This window comes from Rutidosis leptorrhynchoides, chromosome 1 (genome assembly GCF_046630445.1).
Source record: "Rutidosis leptorrhynchoides isolate AG116_Rl617_1_P2 chromosome 1, CSIRO_AGI_Rlap_v1, whole genome shotgun sequence".
In the NCBI taxonomy this organism is placed as follows: Eukaryota; Viridiplantae; Streptophyta; class Magnoliopsida; order Asterales; family Asteraceae; genus Rutidosis; species Rutidosis leptorrhynchoides.
The window spans coordinates 699,325,866-699,352,144 of NC_092333.1; the positions used below are offsets into that span (position 1 = coordinate 699,325,866).

The following is a 26,279-nucleotide window of genomic DNA, read 5'->3' on the forward strand; positions in this document are numbered from 1 at the left end:
AGTTGTTTAAATATTAATTTAAAGTTTCAAACACAATTTCAATTAACATCAAACATAATTCAGTTGGCCATATCTTTTAATCCGTTCCTCGAAAACACACGATTCCTAAATGAAAAGTTATTAATTTTTCGACAGCTTTCCAACGATATGCATATCATATACCTTATATTAATAGCATATGTATCAAATTCGTGATTCATCATAAACTATCTAACGACAAAATTAAAGCATACAAGCATGCATAAACATATATACTCGAGCACTAGACATGGATACACTATCAATATATAAAAGATAAGATATGAATGCTCACGTATCAATATTGTGATTCAATATTGCAGGAAAAGTATGTAGACACAACGAAAATGATAAACGCTGGATTGACCTTTGACTCATGATCATAACCCCCAAGCAATACCCCATAACCTCCATAGTTATAACTCATAATTTTCTTAGCGCTATCCCGCTTGAAAAGCTTGTTTTGAAAATAACTTGCTCAAGACCTCGTCGTAGTATTTTATGTATAATAATACTAATAATAATACCAACAATACTATATACTAATAATAATAATAAGATTTATAATAATAATAATAATAATAATAATAATAATAATAATAATAATAAATATAGAGAGCAGAGATTGAGATATATATGTGCGTGCAGTGTGTGTCGAGCAAACTGGCCAATTTATAGAAGATTTGTGGTTCCTGGTGGCCATGCGATAACATGGCTGTGATGCCCAAATCCCATGCGATCGCATGGTGTGCTGATCCAGCTCATTTTGCCTTGTCTTTTTGTTTGTCGACATAATATTTAAATAAATATATATATAATTTATATAATTTATATTAATTATATAGATATTATATTATATTCTCGTGTATAGGTGACTTGTAATTTTAGTTCCGATTACTTGTACGTTGTCACTTGACTTATATCCCGGTTTTGGATTTTCGAACGTTACTTCGTATGCTTTAATAACTTGTACTTTACATTTCCCAACGTGTACCTTTGTCAAAATATAGACTTACATTACCAATAACTATATTACCCGAAGTGTATCTTGTACGTTCGAGTGTTTTGGTCATTTGCGTCTATAAATTAACGTCTTAATATATAATAATATTATTTTAAATCAAAACGTTTTATATCGAAGTTAATATTATATTTTATAACATTTGTAAAATATACATACATTTTCATTTTGAAATAGTGTTTTACTGTAGCAAAATGATTTTTACTGTAGCAAATAGTGGTTTTTAAAAACACTGTAGCTTTTCGGGTACTGTAGCAATTCGAAAATAATGTAGCAAATTAGTGTTTTACTTGTTCATCTTAAACCTTTTAGTTAACTTATCAAAATATCAATTGAATCAATAAATGAATGTTACTATCGTTTACTAAATAACTTGAAATTATATATATGTATATATCTTTATACATAAATCAGTTTTTAAAATACACATTGCAAGTTATTTATAATTAATTTTAATAATTAATATTCCAACTTATTATATATATATATATATATATATATATATATATATATATATATATATATATATATATATATATATATATATATATATATATATATATATATATATATACATACAAATAGATGTTCGTGAATCGTCGGTCAATAGTCAAAGGTTAACTGAATATATAACATTAGTTGAAAAATTTTGAAAATCAATATTACAGACTTTGCTTATCTTGTCGAAATCATATAAAGATTAAGTTTAAATTTGGTCGGAAATTTCCGGGTCGTCACAATATGCGACCATGATTCTTGAGCGCGAGAGCCAAAAATGAGAGTATGATCCACCGTTTCGATGTCATCATCCCATAGAGGGCACCAAATTCTATGTAAATCTATACCTCTTTTATCTAACTCGATCCAAACCGGTAGTCTCTTATGTAAAGCCCGCAACACGAATATTTGAATCTTTTTTGGGATAAGCGAGTTGTGCAATGTTTCTTCTCTCCCAATAATGTCGTCTGCGACCACCTTTTCCTCAATTAATTTTGTTAACTTTCCGACTGTAAACCTCCCACTTGAAGACGATCTCCAACTCCACGAATCAACCTTCCCTTGAACCAAACAATTCGATTGCAACAAATTTTTTAAAGCCTGCAATTCAGCAAGTGTGCGGCTTGTAGGAAGCCAGACCATTCTCATGAAAAGTTTGAAATAGTAGCAGCAGCAGAATCTGAGATAGCAGCAGCAATACCAAACATTCGATCCTTAACAGAAGCTTCAACCCTTGATTCTAGACAATATAATCTCGAAAATAGCGTCTTGAAACAGTTGTCACCGTTCCAATGGTCGTTCCAAAAAGAAGTGGAATTACCATCCCCAATGACTTTCTCGAAAGAAGACTTGAAAGGCACTTGAAGTTCTTCAATTAATTTTCGTGCACGTATGATGTTATTCCAACCCCTAAAGCCGGACTATGAGAAGACTCACAATCTGACATTAGGTTGCCATGTAAACCATAAATGCTACGAATTAACTTTACCCATAAAGCGTTAGTTTCGGTTTTAAACCTTCACCACCATTTACCCATTAGAGCAAGATTATAAATTTTAGACTCCCAATATTTAGACCCCCCGCCTAATATGGTGCAATGACACGATCCCATTTGACCCAAGACATTTTAGGACCCGACTCAACCCCGCCCCAAAAGAAACAACGTCTCAAGCTCTCAAGAATCTTGATAACACTCGACAGGGCACGAAAAAGCGAGAAAATGTACAAAGGGAGACTATTAAGAACCGATTTGATGATGACTAATCTTCCACCAAAAGACATCGAACGCATTTTTCAATTTGTAAGTCTACTTTAAATTTTTCAATAACCGGTTGCCAAGCATTTAAGCTATTCATCTTAGTACCGATCGGAATCCCAATATACGTTAAAGGAAACTTTCCGGCTTTGCAACCCATTTTTCGTGCTAACGAATCCACTTCCACTTGGTTTGCTCCAACACCATATAAGCAACTTTTCTCGAGATTTACTTTAAGTTGGAATATAATTCAAAACACTTAAGAATACCAATAAGATTCGTTGCATTGACTTTACTCTACTCTCCGAAAAAATGGTATCGTCCTCAAATTGAAGATGCGAGATTAGGACTTTATCTCTTCCCACTTCCACCCCTTTAAATATACATTTTTCAACCGCCACCTTAGTGAGAATGTTCGAACCTTCCGCAGCTAAAATGAAGAGGAAAGGCGAAAAAGGATCGCGTTGACGAACGCCTTTACCCAAGTTGAATTCCCGAGTCAGCGCTCCATTAATTAAAATGGAGACAGATGCCGATTTGAGACAAGCCATGATCCATTTTCTCCATTCTACCCCGAAACCCATGCAACTCATTACTTCCATCAAGAAGTCCCAATTGAGACTATCAAAAGCCTTTTCGAAGTCAACCTTGAAGATGATACCTTTCTTTCTTGACGATTTTAAATACTCGAGTGTTTCATTTGCAATAAGTGCACCGTCAAGAATATATCTTCCTTTCAAAAAAGCGGATTGTTCTGATCCCACAAGGTTTGGAAAAACTCTTCCAAGTCTATTGGAAAGAATATTTGCAATCATTTTATAATAACTATATATAAGACTAATAGGGCGGAAGTCACACAATCCCATGGGGTTCGGTTTTTTGGGCACAAGGGTGACAAAGGAAGCGCTGCATCCACGAGAAATTTCACCACTTTCCAAAAATCACAAAATAGCTGCAATAAGAGCCGTTTTAATTATATCCCAAAAATTTCTTTAAAAAGTGCATGTTGAACCCGTCCGAATCTGGAGCTTTTGTGCTCCCACAATCATTAATAGCCTGCAATATTTCTTTTTCATCAATACTCCTTTCAAGATCCGTGACATTTTCCAGGGATAAGGAAGGATATGTCAAATCTTCCATACTTGGGCTCTCCCCATTTTGACATTCAAAGATACGAGAAAAATGTCTAAACGCGGCTTCCTTAATATCGTGAGGTTCTTCATTATAAACACCATTTATTGAAAGACCACGCATATCATTTCTACTGTATCTATTGCGGATCAACGAGTGAAAATATTTGGAATTTTCATCACCCTCAAGTATCCACCGAACCCGAGCCTTTTGTTTAAGCATACTTGTTTTTATTTTTTATTTTTTCATCCGATTCTTCCTTGATACCTTTCACAATTCCTTTTCATTTTCTGTTAATGTTCCACATTCAGCCTTGGTGTGATGACCCGTCCAAATCCATTTGGACGAATACATCATTCATTGATTTCATAGTGAGGTTTTGACCTCTATATGATACGTTTTGTAAACATTGCATTCTTTTGAAAAAAGCACACCATAAATGAATATATAAATCCAAGGTTTTTGATATCTGATGATTTCTACGTATAGACAATCACCGTATATAATAGTTTTTAATAATACATCCGTTGACAATACAGTCAAATACGATACATGGTGATAATTTTGTGAATGCAAAGTTTTCTCGAATAAAGCATGTATGACTCCATGCACATAGCTTGTATAACGTATAAGCAAACATCAGAAGACTTCTAGGAACCTGAGAATAAAACATGCTTAAAAGTGTCAACACAAAGGTTGGTGAGTTCATAGTTTTTATGTTGCGCATAATCTGTATATAAAGGTGGATCACAAGATTTCAGTTGTTTCATCCGAAACGTTTATCAAAAGATTCTACAAAATTGAGCACCCTGGAAACTAAACTTTAACGTTATAATAAGTACCCCTATTTTAACAAACATGCAACCAACATGTACACTACACGCAATTCAACGTGTACTAAACTCAAATAGCATACGTCAATTTTATAGTTCAGGCTAGGGTTTCTATACCTGGAACAGACGGGGATGTCAAGCCCTATGGATCCATATATAACTACTCGCGCCCACCAGTTCTTATAACCGGCAGTTACTAGTTACCAAAGCTAAGGGATTTTCGGTTCAAACTCGGTGTAGAATTTAGTATGTACTTGTATCCATTGCGTTTAAAATAAAGTGCATGTATTCTCAGCCCAAAAATATATATTGCAAAAGCATTTAAAAAGAGAGCAAATGAAACTCACCTTAGCAGCACATAAGGTCATTCACCGAAATGTGACCGAAACTCGGAATGCAAAATAACTGTAGATCTCAACCTAGAGAACATATGTTGGTCAATACATGTCTAAATAAGCTAGGTCGGGTCATAGTGTATCACAATCCTAATGCTCAAGACCGACATGCAAAAGTTAACAAAAGTCATCTCAAAAGTCAACCTAACCCAATATGATCTTTAAATCTATACATATTTATTATCATAGTATAAGTCTTGATAATTGAACGAATTTATGGTTTATCAAACTCAAAATATTATTTATTTCAGGAGCTATATTATATTTGAATTATCATGGCAATCGAACATATTTTATTATTTCAATAGTTTTCCAATACTTGTAAAATCAGATTATAGTGTTTATAAAGCTTTAAAACATGATAAGACAGTCAACTTTGACAATTGCTCAACAAGACGAGACGTACCTTATATAGAAATTCATTTACTCGATTAGTAATATTTGAAAATCCAATTTATCAATCTCATAGACAAGTTGTTTAAATATTAATTTACAGTTTCAAACACAATTTCAATTATTGTTAACCATAATTCAGTTGACCATATCTTTTAATCCGTTTATCGAAATCACGCGATTTCTAAATGAAAAGTTAATAATTTTTCGTCAGCTTTCCAAAAACATGTATATCATATACTTTATATCAGTAGCATATGTATCAAATTCGTGATTCATCATAAACTATCTAACGACAAAATTAAAGCATACAAGCATGCATAAACATATATACTCGAGCACTAGACATGAATACACTATTAATATATAAAAGATAAGATATGAATGCTCACGTATCAATATTGTGATTCAATATTGTAGGAAAGTACGTAGACGCAACGGAGATGATAAACATTAGTTTGATCTCACGAGCAATACCCCCGAACCATACCCATTACCTCCTTGGCTATAACCCATAATTTCCTTAGCTTTGACTCACACGAAAACCATTTTTGAAATCGTTTGAACATGACCTCGTCGTAGTATTTTATGTATAATACTAATTAAAATAATATTAATACTACTGATAATAATAATAAGATTAATAATATTATTAATCTTAATAATAATAATAATTATGTATATATATACATATATATATATATATACATATATATATACATATATATATATATATATATACATATATATATATATATATATATATATATATATATATATATACATATATATATATATACATATATACATATACATATATATATATATATGTATATACATATATATATATATATATATATATATATATATATATATATATATATATATATATGTATATATATATATTATAGAGCAGAAGAAGAAATGAGAAGAGAAGTGAATAAATTCGGAGCAAAAACTGCGAGCTTTATAGATGTGGCCTGGAACTGAACCTCATGCGATCGCATGAGTTTCATTCCCATTTGCCATGCGATCGCATGTCAGCTGATACGCACCCAATATGTTTTGTTTTCTTGTTTGTCGACATATTTTTCACTGTAGCAAATAGTGTTCACTGTAGAAAATAGTGTTTAACTGTAGCAAATAGTATTTACTGTAGCAAAGTCGTTTTTACAGTAGCAAATAGTGTTTTACTTGTTCATCTTAAACGTTTTAGTTAACTTATCTAAATATCAATCGAATCAATAAACGAATGTTACTATCGTTTACTAAATAACTTGAAATTATATATATGTATATATCTTTATTTAATATACATAAATAAGTTTTTAAATACACATTGCAAGTTATTTATGAATAATTAATATTCCAACTTATTGTATATATATATATATATATATATATATATATATATATATATATATATATATATATATATATATATATATATATATATATATATATATATATATATATATATATTTACAAATAGATGTTCGTGAATCGTCGGTCAATAGTCAAAAGTTACCTGAATATATAACATTAGTTCAAAAAGTTTGAGAATCAATATTACAGACTTTTCTTATCTTGTCGAAATCATATAGAGATTAAGTTTAAATTTGGTCGAAAATTTCCGGGTCGTCACACTTGGATTCTAGATTAAGAGTAATATTTTTGAAGCTTTCAATTTCGCCATCAATATGTGAAAATTCATGAGAACATCTTGTTTTTAGCACCATCTTAAGCCTTTTCAATTTGTTCTTGAAAAAACAATCCGACCTATTACCCCTAGATAACTCCTATTCCCATGACTGTTTGACATTATTATCGATATCCTCAACCTTGAGCCAATCATCAAAGACTTTGATAAGTTTTGGCCCGAAATTTTTTTCTTCGTCTTTAAGTAAGATGAGACAATGATCCGATATTTTTCTTTCCAATGCTACAACCGTCAAATTTCTCCACATGAAGTTAAAATCCTCGGTTATTAAGAAAATGGTCTAATTTACTATACATTACCCCATCATCGCTAACACGAGTGAATTTGCGTCCACCCATGGGTAAATCAATTAACTCATTTGAAGAGATAAAGTCATTAAATCTTTTGACTCTACTTGCAATGAATTCACAAGTTAACCTTTCGTCTTGATCACGGACTTCATTAAACTCCCCACTTAACACGAATGCACCATCACACTCTCTTCTAATCTCAACCGAAAGATTGTCCCACATTCTTTATTTGTCGACATCGTTATGGGGCCGTAAATACTTCTAATATTATGATAAATACTCCTAATTGGTTAATTGAAGTTTAATGACAAAATTAGAGGGTATATTATAAGAGTTGTAATCTCTTGCTTTCAATAATTTGCTTGAAATCCAAGGGACTAATCAGAGCGTGACATGTGGCGCGACAATCACATGTGATTGAAAAAAAAAAATTCTCGAAATTTTTTTCTTCAAAAAAAAAAAAAATTTATTTTCAAAAAAAAATTTCACAATTTTTTTTTCAATTTTTTTCTTTTAAATTTAGCCCGATTTAGAGTTTTGGGTTTTGAGTTTAGTTTCAAAACCCTAAACTCCAAACCGTTCGTATTAAAAACTCAATCTAAACCCTAATTTCTAAACCCCAATTTTCAAACCCTAATTCTAAACCTTAATTGATAAACCCTAAACTATAATTTCTAAACCCTAAACCCTGGATATAGGGTTTAGTGTTGATTTAGGGTTTAGGGTTAAGGGTTAAGAAAGTCAATCACATGTGATGGAGTAGTTTTGACTACATGTGAGAAAAAGTGATTGTCGCACTCTCATTGTTTCCTTGGAATTTAAGCAAATTGCCGAATTCATTTGAATATTTCACTATAATAATAATAATAATAATAATAATAATAATAATAATAATAATAATAATAATAATAATAATAATAATAATAATAATAATTAATTATTATTATTATTATTATTATTATTATTATTATTATTATTATTATTATTATTATTATTATTATTATTAGAATTAGAATTAAATTATAATAATTAGAATCTAATAAGCAGGCTAGTGTACAAGACCGAATCAATCGATCGAATAATTACGTGGAATTAGAATGGCCATGGGTAAGAGAGTCACGTGGGCGTGCTATTTCAGAATGCGAAGAGTTATCATCATTACTACGGGAGTTCAGTTTTCTAGAGGCTTCACATGACAAATGGAAATGGTCGCTTAATCCGAATGGCTCATTCACAACAAAGAAACTAGCTTCTCTAATAGACGAAAAAAGGCTATCCTCGTTGTCAACATCACTACAAACTCGACGTAACAAACTAGTCCCACAAAAGGTTGCAATTTTCGCATGGAGGGCTAGACAAAAAAGACTTCCGGTGCGGGTGGAGCTTGATAATCGCGGAATTGATCTACATTCCCTGCTTTGTCCCCTTTGTGAAGCGGATGTGGAATCGGTAGAAAATATTTTCTCCAATTGCGTAAGGGTAAATGAATTTTGGAAGGCTTTTCTTAGATGGTGGAACATCCCGGAAGATAAGTTGGTGATACTAGATCCATTCGTGGAAGATTCGGTTTTCTCTTCATTCGCTAAAAACGGGAAATCTATTTGGGAGGCAATGAAATGGGTATGTAACTACATCATTTGGAGATCGAGAAATTTCAAAGTGTTCAAAAACAAAGAATGGAACACAAATCATATATCATCCGAAGTCCAAACCTTGTCTTTTGGGTGGTTCTCGGAAAGGGGTAAAAAACTTTCGATGGAATCGCACCAATGGGTTCTAAATCTATGTTTCTACATCTTAGGATCAAATGATAGAACGAGTGTTGGCTAGAATGGCATTAGGAGTAATTTCATAATTTCATTATTGTAACAATATTGTGGTTAGTATGTACATAACATTTTGTCAGTTTGCAGCCTCGGGCTATAACTCCCCGTTGCTTCTTCTTCTCGTTTGTTTATTTTCGTTGGTATAGTAATAAAAATTCTGCTTGCTTTTAAATAAAAGGAAAAAAAAAAAAAATTTATACTAGGATAAGATATCATATAAATTTCTTAGTGGTAATCATCATCATTCATACGACCAAAATGACAAAATTCAAATCACATCAGTTAACAGACCACTTGTTCAACCTGGTTGCTTATCATCATCATTCATACGACCAAATGACAAATTCAACTCCCATCGGTCAACAGACCACTTGTTCTACCTGGTTGCTTCGTCTTCTTTTCTTCAACAATGTTAATGTTAATGATTTTCTCTCTAGAGGAAAAAAAAGGTAACCCTCTTTCTAATCAAATCCCTAAAATTTTATACTCCTAATTCTGCTCTTATCAACCTCGCCGTCTACTGCTGCTCTTGACTTATGCATCATACAATACAATTAATCCATCACTTTGACGATTCTAAAGATTTTGAGTTGATTAAGTGTTCGTTATTCGCGTATCTTAGGTTACTGTTACTATTATTATGCTTAACTTAATTGCTTATATTAATTTTAGTCTATTGTTTTTTTTAGTCAAGCTAGCTTTAAACTGCCATGTATTCCATTTTAATCAAGTATTTTAACCCTGGAACAAGAAATCAAGTGGGGGGATGCTTGGGACTGCGTATTAAACTTTTTTTTTTATATTATTGTTACTGTATTTTTTTTTTTTTTTTAATAAACGCAATTGAGGTTACTGCCAACCTATCAACTTTCAACTTTAAGCTATGAAAATGAAAATATAAATGTATTTTAGACTTAACTATCTATATCTATATGTGTTCCACTTAATCTTCTTAGATGTTTTTACATTAGGTGCCTTTACAATTAGCTGGATGAATCTAGGTTTTGGTGCTTATTACAAAAGAAAAATCATGTAAAAAATATGTAGTGAACAGTTCAATTTATAATGAGGCCTATATTTCATATTTCTCAATCCTGTTGCTTTGTTATGTTCATAGAGAATAACAGAATAACTGACTGTCAATTTTTATACATTGTAGGTTTGTGATAATCCTCAGTTGGACATTGGCTTAGCGTGAACAATTCTTTACGACCAATGGCTTTTTCATCGATGAAAACAGGGGCGAGTTACTGTCTAATTATCACTTATGTGATTTGCGTCTTACATGTTTGCAACGCGGTTGATTTGTCTGGAAGCTACATGCATACATACGTTACGGGAGATGAATTATATGCCAAAGTTAATTCTTTGACATCTATCAAGACACAGATTCCGTTTAGTTATTATAGTCTACCGTACTGCATACCTTCTATGGGGATAAGAAAAAGTGAAGAAAATATAGGGCAACAACTTATGGGTGACCAAATTTATAATTCCCCTTATCGTTTTCGGATGAACGTTAACGAATCTGTTTTCATGTGTACAACACATCCCTTAAATAAACACGAGGTTAAGCTCTTAACACAGAGAACTCGTGACATGTATCAAGTTAACATGTTGTTGGATAACTTGCCTGTTATGAATGGCTTTAAAATTAAGTGGACTGGGTTCCCTGTTGGATTATCCCTTACGAACAACGACGATTATTATGTTATCAATCACTTAAAGTTCAAAGTATACATACATGAAAGTGATGAAGCTATAGGTGTGCATAAAAGAGGTGATGATGTGTCGAAAGCTTATGGATACGAGATTGTTGGTTTTGAGGTTTCCCCGTGCAGTGTTAAATACGAATCTGAAAAGTTGTCAAAACTTCATTTATACGATCCAGCTCCGTCTGTTGACTGCCTATTTGACCTTAAAAAATCTCAAGTTATAAGAGAACAAGAGCGAATCTCGTTCACCTACGAGGTCGAGTTTGTGAAAAGCGATATTAAATGGCCGTCTCGATGGGACGCTTACATAAAAATTGATGATGCTAATCACTGGTTTTATATTTTTAATTCATTAATGGTGATTTTCTTTTTGGCGGGAGTTATTTTTGTTATCCTTTTAAGAACAGTGAGAAGGGATCTAGCCCGATATGAAGAACTCGATCAAGCGCAAACGAACGAGGAACCATCCGGATGGAAACTTGTTGTCGGTGACGTGTTTCGAGAACCGAACAACTCAAGGTTTCTATGTGTATTGATCGGAAACGGAGTCCAAATTACCGGACTGGCGATTTTCACAGTGATATTATCCGCTTTAGGTTATATGTCTTCACGAGGTACGCTTTTAACAGGAATGATAATCCTTTATCTTTTGATGGGAGCTGCAGCTGGGTTTGCAGGTGCATATTTATACCGAATCGTTACTGGTTCGTCAGAAGGATGGCGATCGTTATGTTGGTCGATCGCGTGTTTCTTTCCCGGGGTCGTTTTTGTCATTTTCACCGGTTTAAATTTTATCCTTTGGGGCAGTAAAAGCTCTGGTGCCATTTCAATCTCTTTATACTTCACACTTTTATCTCTTTGGTTTTTCGTCTCGGTCCCACTCATTCTCTTAGGAGGGTACTTAGGGACTCGAACCGAAACCATAACGTACCCGGTCAGCACCAACCAAATTGCTAGGGTGATTCCGGCTAGAAAATACCCTTCATGGATCCTAATACTTGCGGCCGGAGTCCTTCCTTTTGGAGCGCTTTTTATCGAATTATTTTTCATCCTTTCGGGCGTATATTTTGGAAGGTACTATACGGCGTTCGAGTTTTTGCTCGTTGTAATGTTGTTTTTGGTTATTGTTTGTGCTGAAGTTTCTATCGTCCTAACGTACATGAATCTTCGTGTTGAGGATTGGGAGTGGTGGTGGAAAGCTTTTTATGCTTCGGGTTCGGTTTCTGTTTACGTTTTTTTATATTCTGTATATTTTTTGGTCGTTAAACTTGTGCGATTGAATGGTCTTGTATCTGTTGTAATCTATCTTGGTTACTCACTGATCATTGCAGTTGCTATCATGTTGTCTGCTGGTACGATCGGTTTCATCGCATCGTTCTACTTTGTTTACTACCTTTTTTCTTCAGTTAAGTTTGATTAGAGGTTTAATCATTGTATAATTGTATTTTATCATGTGTATTTACGCACACTTATTTAAAATATGTGTAAGAAATGCAGCTTGACTTCAATGCTTTTCTTTTCTTTTCTTTTTTTCTTTTTTTTTCCTGCAAAAATAACGAAAACTTTCATAAAAACGGAAAACGTTTTCGAATAGAAAACGTCTTCAACAAAGTATACAAAGAAACTCCGAAGAGGCTCGTACTTAGAAAGCGGTAACGATGCAAACTATCTATACCGATATACCGACCCTCAACTTGACCAAACCGAAATACAAGTCGGATAACAAACAATGCATACAACCAATGTTGCAAAAAAACCCAATTACTCGTCGATTAATCATTTTTAGGAGCAATCCGTTCCGATTTTCAAAAATCCGTTTAATTAAACGGTCAACATCAATTGATGGATCAAAATCGAATTTGGTAATCAAAGTCAGTCAAAGTAAAAAATGATTAACATTTTAATATGATTTAAACTATAATTTTATAGTTTTAAAACAAAATGAACAATTTTAGACACTTATGCTGAAAATTATCTTTATATTTATGATTTTTTTCTATAGTTACACGTAATTTTTAAATTTTAATATTTAAATGTATACAGTACAATCTGATTAATCTCTGATTAATCCCCGAATTACCGATTAATCCTTCCAAAGTCCAGACCGATTAATCCCCGAATATCGAATTTTGCAACCTTGCATACAACAAACTAACAATGACACCAAACTCAAAAACGAAAAAAGGGTAACTGTTTTACAAATAGGGTAAGCGTAAAACATGACTTATGGTTGAAAAATAGACGGGTCGGGTTACGAGTCAAGTTGGGTCACAGGTTAGATGATTCAAGTTTAGTATACAGGGTAGACGGGTAATGGGTCCCAGATTAGAATGACTTTTCAAATTTTGTTGGATGTATATAGTAGTAGCAAGATAGCAAAATAATGTACAAAATTTTACAGATTTTACTTAAAATTTTTACTGTACTAAAACAAGGGCGTTTGGTTCTTGTATTTGGATCTTCTCAGATTTGCACAAAACGGAATGATTGAATATGATATTTGTTAATCTGAAGGCGTGAATTACAGATCATGCTTGGCTTGTCTTTTAAAGAACTTAGAATGTTGCTAATTGCGTTTGTTTGATCGCTTTGAAACATGCTTATTATTTAATAATAACTGATCGCTTTGTTTGACTCCTATTTTTTTTTTGCGAAAAAACGAAAAAAGGCTTTCATCGGTTACCAACCAAACAAAGATAAGAATGACCTGTCTCACAACAACTAGAAAGCGATCTAAACACCCTAACTAGCCAATACGAGGCTAACTAAAGGCGGACCAAGCCATAACTATACAAATTCCAAACATGAAAAGAGCACAAGAACTTACAACCTACACCGACAAACAAGAGATACAAGCGCTATCAGTAGCCAAGGAACAAAACTAAACACAACGAACAAACCAACCCCCTAAACAAGAGACAAAAACAAACATATAATCAAAACTACTGAATGACCCGTAAAACTACGAGTTTGTTTAAACGAAGCAGTTTAATGATATATTTTAGGTATTAAGTTACTCAATTTGACAATGAAGGTAACCTCAATTTGCCTAAACTCGAAAAGGATTTCAATTTTATTTTTGCTCAAAAAAGGATTACAATTGAAAAAGTGTTAAATTGGGGTAATCTTTGTCAAATTTATTAACGATCATTAATCAAATATACACAATTGGTCCCTGAAATATTTTTAAAATTGCACCCATCATCTTCTTCATCTTTTTCATAACCTTAAAACATCAAGAACACATTTACTTACGGTGTTCAAATGTGTATTTTTGTCCTCATTATCGCCACTTTAAATAAAAAATGACGAGTTTACAAAACACACATCAAAACAACCCCATGGATTAAATAAATACTCAAAACTTGGAACTAAAACCATTGTACAGTTGATCAAATTTAATATAATATCAACAAAAGTAGCTTATGAAATACGAGTAGTTTCAAAAGTTTATCAATAATAAAGCTAGTATTTTAGTAGATTTACTCAAACAGACATCTCCAAGTTTTGACCTTTGATACTGTACACGACAATGAAGTAAACGGTGGTGGTGGCTGCTTATAAACACCCTACACGGCGGCTGTTGTGGCCCTGGATATCGGAATCAGACACAGAAGAAGGGTGATGGTGCAAAACGTACACGGCGGCGACAGTGGTGCTGGATATATATGACGATGGTGGTGCTGGATATACACAGTGACGGTGTGCGAAACGTACACTACGGCGGCGGTGGTGCTGAGCTTATTTCAAGTCGGTATGAATACGTATTTTAGGGTTAATAATTTGTGTTTTTATTTGTAAGAATTGTTTATGATATGATATCAATGTAAACAGAATATGCTTTTAAAGCTGTTGGCCTTGTGGCTTTGTATAAATTTGTTTTCAGTTGCTCAATTGCATTTGTCTTGATGGTTTAAGGTTAGGGATGATGATGAAGAGGACGATGAGTGCATTTTCTAAAAAACTTAGGGACAAATCGTGTATTTTTTACTAACGAACGTTAATGAATTTAACGAAGATTACTCCAATTTAACACTTTTTCAAATCGTAATCCTTTTCTTAAAAAAAATATAATTGAATTACTTTATGGACCTGACCAAATTTGATGACCGAAGGGAAAGCAATGAAAGAAGGGTTGACCTGTTATTGGAACTGGTTGACTTAAGATAGAATGGCTTTAGTCAACGCTCACAAACCAGTTATATGAACATGTTGACTTAAGACTCCGTCATAGGCGGCCGAGGGTACCTTCCTAGAGGTTTCTTTTTTAATTTGAATCAGGTCTCCTCAGTTATGTTTATGCTTATGATAATATAAACAAAACAAATATTGGCAATTTGACTTGTATAAAGTAGACCATAAGAATGCTATCTAATCACACACGTAAGCTAAGTCTTATCCAACTAAATTAACCATAAAAAAGACTTGCGAAAATGTTTAATAAAAAGGTAACATTTTGATAAATATAATATTCTATAAAGAGATCACAAATGTGATATCAAGAAATTAAACCTTCTTGCATAACGAATTCTCCTGGAGTTAAACTCATATAGTTTTAATATGATCATAATTTATTTATATTTACATATTAACTGATAGACAAAAGTTATTAATAGTACTAAGGGCATTTTCATAAAAAATTTTAAATAAACTCCACCCAAATATTCAACGGGTCATATCTTCTCGCTCACAACGAGTTAAATTTTTCCGACACCATCGTTAAACTCGAAATAATTTTAGGAACACAATATCACTAGCTATACGCAAAACGGACGCTTTTTAAAAAACGCTAAATATTTGGGGTACTTTTCATACACGTTGATTTTGCGTTAAATTTTTAAAAGTCGACAATTCCATATCGAAACGCGGAGATGCACATATATTGTTAATTTAAAATAACATTGAAATCTCTCACGGGTTATACCTTTTAGTTCGACTCGAGTTGCGCTTCAACGACATTATCGTTAGCCACAAAATAATTTTACTAAACGCAATAAAATACATTAAAAATCGAACCCCCGGCGTGAAGCGAGGGTTCAATAACTAGTATATACTAATAGACAAAACACTGTTTCACTATTCACCAATAGTAATCAGGGGTATTTTCGTCATTTCATCTTTCTTTTTTTGTCCCAAATGATAAAATAAGCAACTTTCGTAAAAGAACTAACCCTTCAATGTTACCAAAAAATGTCGAAGAAAATTCTTTTTTACAAAAAAATTAACTAACTGTTATAAAAGTTAAATTGGATGTTAATTTTATTATTATTATAGATATTGTATAGTAGATTTTTTAAGTATAAATATGTGTGTTATGAGTTTATAAAATACACACTAAATATATTCTCTCATATTCTCTCATATTCTCTCTATATACTTATTAGTCTACAGTCAAGAACTAGGCCACTAAAGGTAGTTATAAGCCTACTGAATTATAACACGTTATCAGCACGAAGTGCTCCGTATAATCAAGGTTTATCTAAGCAAGCACACGTCACTAATCAAGAAAATGTCAAACTTATCAAAGCTTGAGTTTGATGCCTTAGACGTATCGGGAACAAACTACACATCATGGGTTATGGACGTAAAAATAAATCTTGGATCATTGGGTATTCTAGAAACTTTAAAAGAAAATAATACTTGTTCCGATCAAGATAAATTAAAATCAATTGCTTTTATTCGCAAACATATTGATACCACTTTAAAACATATGTTTCTCATTATCAAAGATCCACATGTTTTATGGGAAAGTATCAAGAGTAGATTCGATAATCAAAAGGAAATATTACTCCCAGCTGCGAGGAAAGAATGGAGAAATCTAAGGTTCCAAGATTTCAAAAAGGTAAGTGAATACAGCTCGGCCATGTTCAAGATCCGTTCAAAGCTTTAATTCTGTGGTCAAGAAATAAGTGATGCTGATATGATGGAGAAAACTTTCTCCACAATGCATTCTGCAAACATAACTGTGCAAGAAAATTTAAGATTGCAGAATTATAAAACTTTTTCCAAACTTCAAACTTATCTCTTAGTTGCAGAAGTTAATAAAGAATTACTGATGAAAAATCAAGAATCTCGTCCTACCGGTGCGCTAGCATTTCCTGAAGCTAATGCTATTAACAATAATAATAATAAAAGAAGAAATGCACATGGACGAGGGCTTGGACAAGGTATGTGTTTTGTTCGGTCACTTTTGATATACCCTTCTTTCATCTGTGTTATGCAAGCTACATTATCTTCATAGATAGTTGTTGGACTTTTATCGCGTTCTAGTCCACAAGAATCAGTAATGAGTTGTGTCATTGATCTCAACCAAAAACATTCCCGAGTAGCTTCATGTAATGCAATCACTTCGGCATGATTTGATGATGTTGCAACAAGTGTTTGTTTTTGAGAACGCCATGATATTGCGGTACCTCCATTTAGGAATACATATCCATTTTGAGATTTAGCTTTATGTGGATCAGATAAATAACCTGCATCTGCATAACCAACCAAATCTTGTTTCGATTCGTTAGAATAAAATAATCCTAAATCAGTAGTTCCTCGAAGGTATCGAAATATGTGTTTGATCCCATTCCAGTGTCTTTTGGTAGGAGCTGAGCTGAACCTTGCCAACAAATTAACTGCAAAAGAAATGTCAGGTCTTGTACAATTTGTAAGATACATAAGAGCTCCAATTGCGCTAAGATATGGTACTTCTGGTCCTAGGATATCTTCATGATCTTCACAGGGACGAAATGGATCAGTGTCAACATTAAGTGATCTAACAACCATAGGAGTACTTAATGGTTTTGCCTTGTCCATATTAAAACGTTTTAAAATCTTTTCAGTATATGTTGTTTGATGTACAAGTAAACTATTAGGCATATGTTCAATTTGTAAACCAAGGCAATACTTGGTTTTTTCGAGCTCTTTCATTTCAAATTCTTTCTTTAGAAGTTGAATGGCTTCATGGATCTCTTTATTTATACCTATGATATTAAGATCATCAACATAAACAGCTATGATCACATATTCGGATGTTGTTTTCTTAATGAAAATACATGGGCAAATAAGATTATTGGTATACCCTTTGCTTATCAAGTAATCACTTAATCGTTTATACCACATGCGACCCGAATGTTTCAACCCATATAAAGACCTTTGTAACTTGATTGAGTACATTTCTTTGGGTTTTGCATTGGTTGCTTCTGATACCTTAAATCCTTCGAGTATCTTCATATATATATCACTATCAAGTGATCCATAAAGATAAGCAGTCACAACATCCATGAGATGCATTTCTAAATTTTTAGAAACTGCCAGGCTGATTAAGTATCTAAAAGTAATTGCATCCATAACAGGAGAATAAGTTTCCTCATAATCAATTCCTGGTCTTTGAGAAAAACCTTGAGCTACAAGTCTAGCTTTATACCTTGTAACTTCATTTTTCTCATTTCTTTTTCGCACAAAAATCCATCTATATCCCACAGGTTTCACATCTTTAGGTGTGAGAATGATAGATCCGAAAACTTTTCTTTTATTAAGCGATTCAAATTCAGCTCGTATTGCTCCTTTCCAATGATCCCAATCATGTCTATTTTGACATTCTATGACAGATTTTGCTTTTGGATCATCATCATCATTCATGATGTCATATGCAACATTATATGAAAATATCTCATCAAGATTTTTCATTTCATTTCAGTTCCATAATATTTTTGAATGTGCATAATTGATTGAAAATTCGGTATTGACATCATCAATCTCCTCTGCAGAAGGAGTATTGATTTGTAGTTCTTCTTGAACACTTTCTTTTACCTCATTATCAGCTGATTTTCTTTTTCGAGGATTTTTATCTTTGGAACCAATTGGTCTCTTACGTTTCTGGCATGGCAAAGACTCAAGAATGACATTATTGTCAGTTTTTGGAATTTCAATTCAAGCTGGAGCATTTGCTGTTGGTATATATGATTTAGTCACTCTTTTTGTATCTGTAAATGCATCAGGCAATTTATTCGCAAGTTCTTGCATATGCATTATTTTTTGAACTTCGATCTCGCATTCTTTTGTGCGAGGATCAAGATACATTAATTGAGGTTCACACCATGAAACATCATTTTCTTTATTTTTTATTTCTCCCCCTAATATAGGGAATAATGTTTCATTAAAGTGACAATCAGCAAAACGTGCTGTAAAAATATCACCCGTCATGGGTTCAATATATCTTATTATTGAAGATGTTTCATATCCAACATATATTCCCATCCTTCTTTGAGGACCCATTTTAGTGCGTTGTGGTGGTGCGATAGGGACATAAACCGCACAATCAAATGTTCTAAGGTGGAAAATATTTGGCTGATGGCCAAAAGCAAATTGCATGGGAGAATATGTATGACTTGCGCTTGGTCTAATGCGAATCAATGTTGCAGCATGCAAAATTGCATGACCCCATACAGATACTGGGAGTTTTGTTCTCATTATCAATGGTCTAGCTATTAGCTGCAATCGTTTAATTAGTGATTCAGCTAAACCATTTTGTGTATGCACATGGGCAACAGGATGTTCAACAATAATCCCAATAGACATGCAAAAGTTATTAAATGCTTGAGACGTAAACTCACCGGCATTATCTAGTCTCACCCTTTTAATAGTATAATCAGGAAAATGTGCTCTCAATTTAATAATTTGAGGAAGAAATTTTGCAAATGCCATATTTCGACTTGATAATAGACAAACATGAGACCATCTACTAGATGCGTCTATTAGAACCATAAAATATCTAAATGGTCCACATGGTGGATGAATTGGTCCACATATATCACCTTGAATTCTTTCAAGAAACATTGGTGATTCTTTTTCAACCTTAAGAGGTGATGGTCTTATTATCAACTTTTCAAGTGAGCATGATGTACATGGGATAAGTGCATCATGAGGGATCCTTTGATCCGCCAATGGATGTCCATGTGTATTTTGTATTATTCTTTTCATCATTGTTGATCCTGGGTGGCCTAATCTCTCATGCAACAAACTGATCATTACAGGATCCCATGATTTTTCTTTAACTACCACATTTACTTCAGGTACATTTATATGTGTATAATGTAAACCAGAATGAAATCTTGGTAGTTTTTCAATTACACGATGCTTATCAGTGATACTTAAATATTTTTCATTTTCTGTTGTCACTGACTGATAATCATATCCATTTTGGTATATGTCAGAGAAACTTAACAAATTTCTCTTTGACATTGGAGAAAATAAGGCATTATTTATCAGAAAATTCGTACCATTTGGTAACATGAATTTTGCCTTTCCCATTCCTTTTATTAAGTTCACAGGACCTTATATATTATGTATAGTTCCTTCCGTTGCTTTCAAGTCTGTGAAATATTTTTTAGATTTGAGTATGGTGTGAGTGGCACCACTGTCTGCAATACAAATATCTCCACTATTTAACTGATTTTTTACTCCAGCAGTATACATCATGAGCTTCAAAAAAAATATGAGAAACAAATAATGAGTACATAATTCATCAATATATTACATTCAAAACATGTTACAAACGATAGCACATAATAAGGAAATATGTAGTAAACTAGATATGGTGTAGATTGAAAATCTACAACCATTTATTTAACGGGAACATAATATATATATATATATATATATATATATTATGTTCCCGTTAAATAAATGGTTGTAGATTTTCAATCTACACCATATCTAGTTTACTACATATTTCCTTATTATGTGCTATCGTTTGTAACATGTTTTGAATGTAATATATTGATGAATTATGTACTCATTATTTGTTTCTCATATTTTTTTTGAAGCTCATGATGTATACTGCTGGAGTAAAAAATCAGTTAAATAGTGGAGATATTTGTATTGCAGACAGTGGTGCCACTCACACCATACTCAAATCTAAAAAATATTTCACAGACTTGAAAGCAACGGAAGGAACTATACATAATATATAAGGTCCTGTGAACTTAATAAAAGGAATGGGAAAGGCAAAATTCATGTTACCAAATGGTACGAATTTTCTGATAAATAATGCCTTATTTTCTCCAATGTCAAAGAGAAATTTGTTAAGTTTCTCTGACATATACCAAAATGGATATGATTATCAGTCAGTGACAACAGAAAATGAAAAATATTTAAGTATCACTGATAAGCATCGTGTAATTGAAAAACTACCAAGATTTCATTCTGGTTTACATTATACACATATAAATGTACCTGAAGTAAATGTGGTAGTTAAAGAAAAATCATGGGATCCTGTAATGATCAGTTTGTTGCATGAGAGATTAGGCCACCCAGGATCAACAATGATGAAAAGAATAATACAAAATACACATGGACATCCATTGGCGGATCAAAGGATCCCTCATGATGCACTTATCCCATGTACATCATGCTCACTTGAAAAGTTGATAATAAGACCATCACCTCTTAAGGTTGAAAAAGAATCACCAATGTTTCTTGAAAGAATTCAAGGTGATATATGTGGACCAATTCATCCACCATGTGGACCATTTAGATATTTTATGGTTCTAATAGACGCATCTAGTAGATGGTCTCATGTTTGTCTATTATCAAGTCGAAATATGGCATTTGCAAAATTTCTTCCTCAAATTATTAAATTGAGAGCACATTTTCCTGATTATACTATTAAAAGGGTGAGACTAGATAATGCCGGTGAGTTTACGTCTCAAGCATTTAATAACTTTTGCATGTCTATTGGGATTATTGTTGAACATCCTGTTGCCCATGTGCATACACAAAATGGTTTAGCTGAATCACTAATTAAACGATTGCAGCTAATAGCTAGACCATTGATAATGAGAACAAAACTCCCAGTATCTGTATGGGGTCATGCAATTTTGCATGCTGCAACATTGATTCGCATTAGACCAAGCGCAAGTCATACATATTCTCCCATGCAATTTGCTTTTGGCCATCAGCCAAATATTTTCCACCTTAGAACATTTGATTGTGCGGTTTATGTCCCTATCGCACCACCACAACGCACTAAAATGGGTCCTCAAAGAAGGATGGGAATATATGTTGGATATGAAACATCTTCAATAATAAGATATATTGAACCCATGACGGGTGATATTTTTACAGCACGTTTTGCTGATTGTCACTTTAATGAAACATTATTCCCTATATTAGGGGGAGAAATAAAAAATAAAGAAAATGATGTTTCATGGTGTGAACCTCAATTAATGTATCTTGATCCTCGCACAAAAGAATGCGAGATCGAAGTTCAAAAAATAATGCATATGCAAGAACTTGCGAATAAATTGCCTGATGCATTTACAGATACAAAAAGAGTGACTAAATCATATATACCAACAGCAAATGCTCCAGCTTGAATTGAAATTCCAAAAACTGACAATAATGTCATTCTTGAGTCTTTGCCATGCCAGAAACGTAAGAGACCAATTGGTTCCAAAGATAAAAATCCTCGAAAAAGAAAATCAGCTGATAATGAGGTAAAAGAAAGTGTTCAAGAAGAACTACAAATCAATACTCCTTCTGCAGAGGAGATTGATGATGTCAATACCGAATTTTCAATCAATTATGCACATTCAAAAATATTATGGAACTGAAATGAAATGAAAAATCTTGATGAGATATTTTCATATAATGTTGCATATGACATCATGAATGATGATGATGATCCAGAAGCAAAATCTGTCATAGAATGTCAAAATAGACATGATTGGGATCATTGGAAAGGAGCAATACGAGCTGAATTTGAATCGCTCAATAAAAGAAAAGTTTTCGGATCTATCATTCTCACACCTAAAGATGTGAAACCTGTGGGATATAGATGGATTTTTGTGCGAAAAAGAAATGAGAAAAATGAAGTTACAAGGTATAAAGCTAGACTTGTAGCTCAAGGTTTTTCTCAAAGACCAGGAATTGATTATGAGGAAACTTATTCTCCTGTTATGGATGCAATTACTTTTAGATACTTAATCAGCCTGGCAGTTTCTAAAAATTTAGAAATGCATCTCATGGATGTTGTGACTGCTTATCTTTATGGATCACTTGATAGTGATATATATATGAAGATACTCGAAGGATTTAAGGTATCAGAAGCAACCAATGCAAAACCCAAAGAAATGTACTCAATCAAGTTACAAAGGTCTTTATATGGGTTGAAACATTCGGGTCGCATGTGGTATAAACGATTAAGTGATTACTTGATAAGCAAAGGGTATACCAATAATCTTATTTGCCCATGTATTTTCATTAAGAAAACAACATCCGAATATGTGATCATAGCTGTTTATGTTGATGATCTTAATATCATAGGTACAAATAAAGAGATCCATGAAGCCATTCAACTTCTAAAGAAAAAATTTGAAATGAAAGAGCTCGAAAAAACCAAGTATTGCCTTGGTTTACAAATTGAACATATGCCTAATAGTTTACTTGTACATCAAACAACATATACTGAAAAGATTTTAAAACGTTTTAATATGGACAAGGCAAAACCATTAAGTACTCCTATGGTTGTTAGATCACTTAATGTTGACACTGATCCATTTCGTCCCTGTGAAGATCATGAAGATATCCTAGGACCAGAAGTACCATATCTTAGCGCAATTGGAGCTCTTATGTATCTTACAAATTGTACAAGACCTGACATTTCTTTTGCAGTTAATTTGTTGGCAAGGTTCAGCTCAGCTCCTACCAAAAGACACTGGAATGGGATCAAACACATATTTCGATACCTTCGAGGAACTACTGATTTAGGATTATTTTATTCTAACGAATCGAAACAAGATTTGGTTGGTTATGCAGATGCAGGTTATTTATCTGATCCACATAAAGCTAAATCTCAAAATGGATATGTATTCCTAAATGGAGGTACCGCAATATCATGGCGTTCTCAAAAACAAACACTTGTTGCAACATCATCAAATCATGCCGAAGTGATTGCATTACATGAAGCTACTCGGGAATGTTTTTGGTTGAGATCAATGACACAACTCATTACTGATTCTTGTGGACTAGAACGCGATAAAAGTCCAACAACTATCTATGAAGATAATGTAGCTTGCATAACACAGATGAAAGAAGGGTATATCAAAAGTGACCGAACAAAACACATACCTCCTAGATTCTTCTCATACACTCAAAATCTCATTAAGGACAACCAGATTGAAATGAGATATGTTCAGTCCAGCAAAAACTCTGCTGACCTTTTCACCAAAGCACTTCCAACTGCTATTTTCAGAACACACATTCATAATATTGGCATGAGGCATGTTCAGAAGATGTAACAATTCAGGCGTTGCCTACTTGAGGGGGAGTCAACTCTATGCTGCACTCTTTTTCCCTTAGCTAAAGTTTTATCACAATGGGTTTTCTTTAGCAAAGTTTTTAACGAGGCAGTACTAGTTATTCTCTAATAAAATTGTCATCCAAGGGGGAGTGTTATAAAAGTTAAATTGGATGTTAATTTTATTATTATTATAGATATTGTATAGTAGATTTTTTGAGTATAAATATGTGTGTTATGAGTTTATAAAATACACACTAAATATATTCTCTCATATTCTCTCATATTCTCTCTATATACTTATTAGTCTACAGTCAAGAACTAGGCCACTAAAGGTAGTTATAAGTCTACTGAATTATAACACTAACTTTTTTTTTTATTCTCTTTTTTCTAGAGGCAACTTTCATAAACTGAACAACCCTTCAATGCTACAAAAGATGTCGAAAAACATTCTTTTTTACAAAATAGATCAACTAACTTAAAAAAAAAACGAACGCTAAAAGAAGGAACAATCCTTCAATGTTAGATGTCGAAAAAAAATTCTTTTTTACAAAATATATTAAGACTTTTTTGAGCCCCCGGCGCGAAGCGATGGCTCCACAACTAGTTAATTTAATTGGTAAGTAGAAAATACACATGGTTCGTGGACCTCTTCACTTCGTGGTTGGTCTCAAATCCCGACCGAAATTAACATATTCATCCTTATTTTTGACAGATTGATCTTCTTTTCTTTTAACTCCATCTACAACTTCATCCTTATACTTTCATCTTCAAGACTTCAACACTCGTTACGGATGTTTCCCAAATGTGACTAGATGCATAACCAGTCTTATGGGAGTGAGAACTCCCATGGTGTCCCCCGTTTATGACTCCAATTTTGTTGTTAAAAAAGACATCTTCAAATCTACAAGTTCTATTAAATCTCTAAAATAAAATTTCACTAATTACTCCATAATTATGTTTAATCATGCCACATGTAATCTTTGTTAGTCATACTGATGTTATTATATGTTAACAATTGTAATTAAAAAACACAAAAAATGAAAATAAATATATACCAATATGAATAAATACGTCGACAAATTAACGTTTCATATACAAAACAAATTTTGACACACATATTGATAAGGAAACATAACAATTACGCCTAAGTAATAGGAATAAATTTGTACTATTTTAAAATGAACTTTTAGTTTAAAATCAATGCAGAGATTGTAGTAGTTACAGACAAATATAAAATAGGCTTTAAAAAGTTATTCTCCAAGCATTTCTCCATTCACTCAAATTTCTGCCTCCCTAAAATTTCATATTCCAAACAAAAACAATATAGAGGTTTTTGCATTTTCATTTTATCTATTAACTAATTGTTATTGCATAGTATGAACTACTTATCGAACCCTCGCTTCGCGCCGGGGGTTCGGTTTTCAATGTATTTTATTGCGTTTAGTAAAATTATTTTGTGGCTAACGATGATGTCGTTGACGCGCAACTCGAGTCGAACTAAAAGGTATAACCCGTGAGAGATTTAAATGTTATTTTAAATTAACAATATATGTGCATCTCCACGTTTCGCTATGAAATTGTCGACTTTTAAAAATTTAACGCAAAATCAACGTGTATGAAAAGTACCCCAAATATTTAGCGTTTTTTAAAAAGCGTCCGTTTTGCGTATAGCTAGTGACATTGTGTTCCTAAAATTATTTCTAGTTTAACGATGGTGTCGGAAAAATTTAACTTGTTGCGAGCGAGAAGATATGACCCGTTGAATATTTGTGTGGAGTTTATTTAAGATTTTTTATGAAAATGGTTATTTGACACTTTACCCCCTGTTTGGAGGGTCAATTTGAATTTTTTAAAAAAGTGTGGGGGGCTTTGTTGGTAATATGAAATTTAGTT

At 32.9% G+C, this 26,279-nt stretch overlaps 2 protein-coding genes across 4 annotated transcripts; both read left to right on the plus strand.

Moving 5' to 3' along the window:
* Window positions 1-7,600: 7,600 nt before the first annotated feature.
* On the plus strand, window positions 7,601-10,578 carry LOC139853282 (uncharacterized). Its single transcript, XM_071842657.1, has 3 exons — window positions 7,601-7,675; window positions 8,602-9,174; window positions 10,540-10,578. Exons 1-3 carry the CDS (start codon window positions 7,601-7,603, stop codon window positions 10,576-10,578), a joined length of 687 nt encoding a protein of 228 aa, XP_071698758.1.
* Window positions 9,638-12,554, plus strand: LOC139886136 (transmembrane 9 superfamily member 12-like). 3 transcript variants are annotated; one of them, XM_071869879.1, is made up of 2 exons: window positions 9,638-9,829; window positions 10,540-12,554. In XM_071869879.1, exon 2 carries the CDS (start codon window positions 10,596-10,598, stop codon window positions 12,513-12,515), a length of 1,920 nt encoding a protein of 639 aa, XP_071725980.1. In that variant the 5' UTR covers window positions 9,638-9,829; window positions 10,540-10,595; the 3' UTR covers window positions 12,516-12,554. The 3 variants fall into 3 exon arrangements, with proteins under 3 accessions (XP_071725980.1, XP_071725982.1, XP_071725981.1); XM_071869881.1 differs by lacking the exon at window positions 9,638-9,829 and adding an exon at window positions 9,844-9,978; XM_071869880.1 differs by lacking the exon at window positions 9,638-9,829 and adding an exon at window positions 9,909-10,002.
* The last annotated feature ends 13,725 nt before the right edge of the window (window positions 12,555-26,279 follow it).

Excerpts from the sequence above, each read along its gene's own strand:
- LOC139853282 (XM_071842657.1), top strand. The coding sequence starts at position 7,601 with ATGGGTAAATCAATTAACTCATTTGAAGAGATAAAGTCATTAAATCTT. Across the intron at positions 7,676-8,601 it reads TACTTGCAATGAATTCACAA|GCTAGTGTACAAGACCGAAT; the intron begins GTTAACCTTTCG and ends TCTAATAAGCAG. Across the intron at positions 9,175-10,539 it reads TTTGGGAGGCAATGAAATGG|GTTTGTGATAATCCTCAGTT; the intron begins GTATGTAACTAC and ends TATACATTGTAG.
- LOC139886136 (XM_071869879.1), top strand. The coding sequence starts at position 10,596 with ATGGCTTTTTCATCGATGAAAACAGGGGCGAGTTACTGTCTAATTATC.